Source organism: Buceros rhinoceros, unplaced genomic scaffold, assembly GCF_000710305.1.
Source record: "Buceros rhinoceros silvestris isolate BGI_N320 unplaced genomic scaffold, ASM71030v1 scaffold14381, whole genome shotgun sequence".
Taxonomy (NCBI): Eukaryota; Metazoa; Chordata; class Aves; order Bucerotiformes; family Bucerotidae; genus Buceros; species Buceros rhinoceros.
Window position 1 is genome coordinate 18905 of NW_010396059.1, and position 7691 is coordinate 26595.

General features: G+C 38.8%; 1 protein-coding gene across 2 annotated transcripts in view; it reads left to right on the forward strand.

Annotated features, from left to right (window-relative positions):
• Positions 1 to 7691, forward strand: part of ASB5 (ankyrin repeat and SOCS box containing 5) — a 28634-nt gene that overhangs the window by 9014 nt on the left and 11929 nt on the right. The window contains exon 1 of one of the 2 annotated variants that reach the window (XM_010145772.1): positions 4149 to 4375. The exons of the other annotated variant lie outside the window; for it this stretch is intronic. Coding sequence (XP_010144074.1) covers positions 4261 to 4375 — 115 coding nt within the window. The 5' untranslated portion in view covers positions 4149 to 4260. Of the gene's footprint in view, positions 1 to 4148; positions 4376 to 7691 lie in introns of those variants that run through there. 2 annotated transcript variants of the gene reach the window in all.

Below are 7691 nucleotides of genomic sequence, written 5' to 3' on the forward strand. Positions count from 1 at the left end.
CAAAATTTAGTGTGTCAGGTTCTGTGCGCTCACTGTGACCCCATAATAATCCTGGCCATAAAAGTAGAGTGAATCTGAAAGCACAGAACGGTTTGGGAAGCAAGTTGGTGCATCAGTTGGCTTCAGAGGGTTGTACAGAAACACTGATCTGTGACATTTGAAAGTACTAAAATTTTGTCCAGTTTTTCCTAAGGTTTTTACTGGAGTTTGGACTGTATTGCATTGGGCTGCATCATGTGTTGGAAGGTGTGTAGGGGGTTTTTGTTTGTTTTGGTTTTGGGTTGTTTGTTGTTTTTTTTTTTTGTAGAATTGGAGAATGCTTTAGTTTGAAAGGAACCTTCAAAGGCCATCTAGTCCAACCTCCTTTTGCAAAAACTAGGGACAACTTCAACTCGATCAGGTTGACCAGAGCCCCATCCAACCTAACCTTGAGTGTTTCCAGGGATGGGGCATCTACCACTTCTCTGTTCCAGTTTCACCACCCTCATTGTAAAAAAAAAACTTCTTCCTCATACTTAGTCTAAATCTCCCCTCTTTTAGCTTAAAACCATCACCCCTTGTCCTGTTGCAACAGGCCCTGCTAAAAAGATTGTCCCCATCTTTCTTACAAACCCTCTTTAAGTACTGGAAGGCCACAATAAGGTCTTCCCAGAGCCTTCTCTTCTCCAGGCTGAACAACCCCAACTCTCTCAGCCTGTCCTCATAGCAGAGGTGCTCCAGCCCTCTGATCATTTTTGTGGCCCTCCACTGGACCTGCTCCAACAGGTCCACATTTTTCTTGTACTGAGGACTCCAGAGTTGGACACAGTACTTCAGGTGAGTTCTCAGCAGAGTGGAGTGGCAGGATCACCTCCCTTGAACTACTGGCCACACTCCTTTTGCTGTAGCCCAGGGTACAGTTGGCTTTCTGGACTACGAGTGCATGTTAAACAGTCTCCAAATAGAATGAGTTCCTCATTGAAAGAATGAACAAAAATTTTCTTTCCTTTTTTATTCCCACCTGTTAAAAACTGCTACACCTGTAGAGTAAACTCAGAGTGATTAGCTGACACAGAAATGTTGAAATGATATTAACATTTTTTAGATTAAGAATCTGGATAAAAAAGATTGTGAAGAAAATCACTTGAAAGTTTCCTTTACAACCCACAGGGAAAAAAGTTACATAGAACTAATTATTAGTGAAATGCGACAGTGGTTTATTCAAAGCTTGTCTGCTTAATTAACTCAGAATTCCAAACTCATCAGTAAAATTCTCTGGTTGCCTCACTCTTAGATGGTGGTGTCTGCCCCTTTCTCTGATTGCTTTTTTGCGGGTAGCTGCATTGCCTCTCTGAATAACTAATGTAATAATAACTTATATATATATAACTTAATAACTAATGTAATTGCTTGGGTGCCAAGGCAGGGAAAGTAACGGCCTTCTGTGTCTTCTACATACTTGGATATCTACTTAGGTGTTAGAGGTTTTCTGGCAGATGTTGGAGGTGTTTGAGTGTCTTCTATAGAGAAAAATCTGAAAAACAGAATCTAAGTACCACACCTAAGTCGTTTCAAATATGAATAGTTTTATTACGTAATGAAGTTGAGAGATACTGATTTTTATTTTGGAGCTGGCATAACCCAGTGCATAGATAGCTGACTCGAGGAAGTTCACATAGCAATTCCATGTCAGAGGTGAAAGTGAAATAGTGAATTCTTCGGTCTTACTCTGCAGTTTTAACTGTACATGAATATCACCTTTATATCAACCTCTCTAGTATATTTTATACTTTTCCAGTTGATTTCTAGTGTTCATCTAGCTTTCACTTTTTTTAACTTTTTTTTTATGTACTGTTTTAATAGGACTTCTTAATGGCTTTTGCACAGATGATGAATGGTTGTGCCAAACAATTTAATGCAAAGTTGCTTCTAGAGTTCTGAATGAGATAAGCTTTGCCTTCTTCAAAGAATGGTAAAAGATAGTGCATATTTTTATATATTGCATTCTGATGTCCCCCAAAATATTCAAAGTGACATAATAATAATGAGTGGCAAGTGTCTGTGGAATAGAGAGACTTTTCCTAGTACCCTTGCCTTGGAGGTGGCAGGTTTGGGGAGTAGTTACCTCCATTGGTAGCTCACTGCTTCCTCTGCAGTTCTCTGGATGAGAGTGAGCAGGTGCTGCTGACTCCCCAGGGTGTCTTCCTCTCTGAAGCCGTGACGGCTACTCTGTGTATCTATGGGTATCCTTGCTCCTGCAAGTCACATCTCTGAGACTAGTAAGAGAGAATGAAGGCTGGAATATCTGTGGAAAACAAGTTGTATGAACTACTGCCAGGTTTTTACCTCTCCCATAGCAGGACCCAGCTTCATTCTCAGCTGGCAGCCTCACCCACAAGACTCCTACAATAACACGTAGGTCTTGTCTTCCCAGCCCACTGTCGATCCTTGCCCTGCAGTGCCATTTGCTTTGCTTGATCTTGATCCTCACCACCTTCTCCTGAAAGTCCTGGAATTCCATTCCAAACAGAAAGGAAGTGTAAAACTGAGATGAGCCTCAGAGCCATTACAAGTTCAGAAATTGTCATCAGTTATTTCTCACTCATGGAACAGTGCTGGTGTCTTCCTGACACAGATACGTGTATAGACATCCTCAGTAAGATTTCCTGTTAATTTGTGATGCAGTATTTATTTACTTGAAGAAAACACTTTAATACTAGAATTACTTGTTAAATTGTAGTAATATATTTATAGTGTAGCCTTTTATAATGAGTCAATTGTTGCAAAAGCTGTTTTCAAGACTTGCAGAGTCTGATGGCTGCATGTGTAGAAGTGTTTATCTCAGTCTATGAGGTATTCTGGTTCATTCAGGTGGATAAACCTTGAGGAAAACAGCTTTCTGAAAGCAGCATAATGTCCAAGCAAGTGCTGTTTTGTTCTCTCTTGCAAGAATAGCAGTAGCCCTCCTGCTTCTGTTCTGTAACAAGTCTAGTGCCATTCCAGTAGGGCAGTTCTCATGTGTTGTAATTTCAGGGTGAAATTTGCAGCTGCTCTTTCTTCTTCCCCTTACCCTACATAACTGCAATCTTGCCTCTGGTTTTCTCTTAAAAACAAGAGAGATATAGAAAATGGCATTAAACACAAAATTAGACAAAAAAAAAGTGTATTATTTCAACATCTTAGGGATTAATTTCTGTCAGAAAGGAGCAGTACTCATGACACCCAGTAATGTTAAATTCCTTTAAAAAAAAGTTTACAAATGGCTAAGTTTCATGTCAGTAGAAAAGGATAGTGAGGAAATACTAGAAAAAAGTGGTAGGGAGGTGAAGGTGGCATCTTAACATGTTATTAGTACAGAGAAACAGCTGTTCTCTTTATCCATGTTGGAATTTTGTCATGGATTGCTTCTCTCTGCAGATTTCTGTTGTATAGTATCAGCGTGATATATAGTAACAAACAAAAAAAAATTACTACTAGCTGGTTGCCCTTGTTTTTGTTATTACTTTAAAAAGTATTAACTTGTGCTGCTTCTGGCAGGGCTAGAGCCTTACTTTCATAATGGGATCAGACTTTCAAAATAACCAGTGAATTCTGCGGTGTTTTTTTTTGTTTATTTTTTTTATTATTCAGGATGTAGTTTCCAAAAAAAACCCAAAACCAAACAAAAAAACCCAAACAAAAAAATCCCCCCCGCTCCCCCCCAAAAAAGCAACAAATAAACCAAAACCCCACACCACAAAAAACCCAGAGATGCTTCATAGTTTCATGGATTCTTCTACATTCGAAAATCTCTCATATTAAATTACATAGAGTAAAAGTTTTGCAGAATTATTAGTTCTGTTATTAGAAGAATTGCCTTTCTGATACAGTTTTAGTTTTTCTGGCTTAGGTTGCTTGTTATTCAAGCAGCAAAGCACCGGATACTTATGCTTTAAGAATCTGTTTCTTTTTTTGCTTAAATGATTAAAAAATTAACACCTTTCCATTTAAACCGTGTAAATAGTTAAGACTCATGCTGTAGCTAAGCTGATTCTTTCTCCGTTTTAAAAATAGAAAATGCTAGAGCAGCCCTTCCCTTCCCCCCACTATGTACTCGGTAGTCCAAGCTAGTAAATGCTACTGAATGGATTTCAGTGTTGTAGCTATTCTACAGTAAGTACAGCAAGATCCTTTGTGGAAAAGTGAAAGGAGGAAAAAAGGTAGTTGAAATCCATTTGCGGATGTTCGTCAGACCAGAATACCTGCACCAATGACAGACAGGCTTTCCTCGAGAAACAAATAATGACAACAAACACTGCTGTTCAGAGGAGCCAGGATCTCCCCAAAAGACGCCTAGAAAGTATAGGGGAGTGTCCTGCAAAACGAAAGGCTAGCTGGGGTATTCTGACCAGCCAAGGTTAGTACAGCAGCCATTTCAGAAACTGTGTACGAAAATATGCTAAGCTGACCCAATTTGTGATGTTCTAGCTCTGAACTGCTTTTCGTTCTTTTTCCTAGCTGTAATATAAATGCATGCTTATGTTAGTGGCACTTTATTGTCTTGCATAGGTTAACACAAGGGTGTGGAAGCTATTTTTGTTCTTTCTGCATTCTTATCAGCTGATCTAAAATACCTTTTCTTGTTTATCTGCCATATTTGTTTTATGCAAGTGTTTTAAGGCTTGACTTACCCTGACTTTTGCTGCCCTGTCACAAGGTAACTGGATACTGAAGGTTAACTGTTTACAACAGGGAACTGGGGAATGAAATGAGGGGGAGGAGTAAACAGCACGTATAACTTTATATGTAAAGAGAAGTTTATAGGTGGTCAAAATAAGAAGCAATGGAGGAACTACAGGTGACAGAGTTATGGTCCTGTACTACAATACTAAAAACATAATTCTAAGGGTTTGTACAGAGAAGTACTCAGGAGGTATTTAAGTTTCTGGACGCTGACAATTTCAGCAATGAGGAACAAACTCTATTATAAAAGAAATGTTCAGGACTGCTGTTGTCTGTGCCGTATTATCCTGTTTTTTTTCATTATACAAGTGTGTAAAAGGGAGCTTTGAGTAACTGCAAGATTCTAACAGGAATTTTAAAAGTAATTCCAATTAATATTGACCATATCATAAGGCTTAGAGTGAAAAAAAAAATAAGGAAATCAAACTTGAAATTCTCGATAATATCGTATCAAATCAAAACCTGAAGATGTTAAAATAATCAAGGAGAGGAAGAGACAGGAAGGAGAAATTTGATATATTGTGCATAAAAATAATTATGAATTTACCATGTAAAACATAGCTGTATGTTGTAGGAATCACAATTATTCTCAAAATACCTTTGCTGATTTTGAGTACTGCCAGCTTTAGAATTAAGCATTGTTGAAGAATTTAAGGAACAGTTTCCATAGCTTCCCAAATAACTGTTTGAATGCAGTGGTACTGTAAGGTTATATTTATTCATCAGTTTTAATATTCAGTGCATCTTTTATCCTCATATTGTTCATTGTTTGGGCTAAGATTTCCTGATCTATAATAGTTTTTATTTATGAACATTTTGGCTAGTTAGTTCAGTAGTTCCCAAAAAATCTGACATTCTACCACAGACTGAAAAGAAATTTTACAAAAGGTTATCAATGTCAGCACTTGATACAGTTCAGGGTTAGGCTCTTTGGCCTCACAGTAAAATAAAGAAAGTAACATTTTCCAAAGAAAACATCATAACACGGTCCAGCTACTTACAGCCTCTTTGTGATTGTCAAACTGGGCATATATATATTTGTGTGTGTGTGTATATGTATATATGATGGATATCTTGAAGTGTTGAGAACTTCTGTTGCAGCTGAGGCTTCTGCAGTTCACTTGAGTACTGGGTATCTCTACTATTAAATCCGAAGGAGGCTCGTTTCTTCCCTCTCTATTTCCATCCACAGAGGACTCCAAACCTGACTTTGTTCTTCAGGCACCTTTGCAGAGCAAAAGAGGAGAAAGTCATGCTCCAATGGAAAATGGACTAAAAGTAATGCAGGGAGAGGTGCAATATGTTATGATAAGATTTGGTAGATGGGTGAAAGAATAGAGTCAGGCTAGGAAAATGTCTTCAGCCTACTGGCTTGAGGGTCCACAACCAGGCTCTTTAACCAAAATCTCCTGGATATGGCAAAAATCCGCACACTAGGCTCACCTTTGCTGCCCTTCTGGGTGTTGCTTTTAAGGCTAGGTATTAGGCCATGTGTTGTATTCACTCTCTGGCGAGCTGGGAAAATACTGAGAATTGTGAACACAGCTTGGGGAAAATTGCCTGCAGTCTGGATTAAGGCTGAGGCTGCATTTGAGGTGCAAATTTATTCCAGGCAGAAGTCCTCCAGAGTCTGAACTCTGCTCAGAATGTCCTTATGCCTTTTCTGTCACAGCCACCGAAAAACCCTTACATTGTTTTGGGGACTTGTCCAAGGAAATAACAACAGCCTAAGAGTACTACTAGCTGCTCCTTGAACTCAAATCACATCTGATGTGAGTCTAATGGTTTACTGAATTTAGAGGTTGATGTGATTTTACACCTTGGCACACAGTTTGCAAGCAACTTGCAGCTAAAGGAATATCCAGCCAGTAGCTGATTGTTCAAGAAGATGGAAAAAAACGAACTCTGCATGAGCAATGGACAGGAGGGTTGTTGCTGTGCTTTCAAGTGACAGGAGACTGGGCCTGACACGCTTCTGTGTGTGTGTGCAAAGCCCAGCACAGAGCCAGCAGCAACTGCTGCTGCCTCTGCCATTGTTATTACTACTGCCTTCACACAGCGTTATGTTGTCTCTGTTGGGAGCCAAGCGAGCCATGTTTAGATATTGCTGTTGTGGTTTTGGTTTTTTTTTTTTTAATTTTTTAATACAGTTTAGTGGCTCGTTTCTGTGTGAAAAGTATGTTAAATTGCAATGCCAAGGCCCTCAAAATCTAGGAGCTGTTGAAAAGTAATGTTGCCTGTGCTGATTTGACCCTCTAATGCATTATAACCTGGTACTTGACAACACTGTCACATGCTGTACTTTTCCAAAGAACTCCTGCTTCCTTTGAAGTGCAAGATGGAGTGGTGTTCTGACAGCGCATTAGGTTTATACCCAGAAAAAATGCGCCCTATGTTTTCCCATATGTTGCAACGGTTAGAAGGCATGTAGTGAATGGCAGGAAAAAAGAGTTAACTTTTTAATGTCCCTAAAAGCAAATTCTATTCTTGTCTTTGTTGTGGCACCTCTTGTGTTTTAAGACCGATTATCTAACCTAAAAGTTTCTTGACTGATCATGGTTGTTATTACCTAAGGCTGAAATTTCAGAAGCTCAAAGCTCTCATAACCATAATTAAACAGTGCACACTAATGCTTAAGTTATTTTGTAAAAAATAAGCTGTTAGATCGGCTTTACAAATTAAGCATTAAAATTCTCTGTCTTTGGGTTCCTTACTTATAAAATAGTATGAATGGATGATGTTATGAAGACGGATTCAGCAATGGTTTTGAAGTATCCGTTTGTTATTAGGATAATAGCATTTCATTGCCATGAAAAAGGCAATATAAAATTAACAATGTTATGGTGAGTTTAAAATTTGGATAGCATGTCTTGAAGAGTGAGAGATCCTGCAAGATACAGAGGTACAAAATAATTGGAATGCTAACTCATCCACTGAATACAGCTCTGGAATGGCAAAGCTAGGAGGGTGCATCAAAGACATAGCTGTGT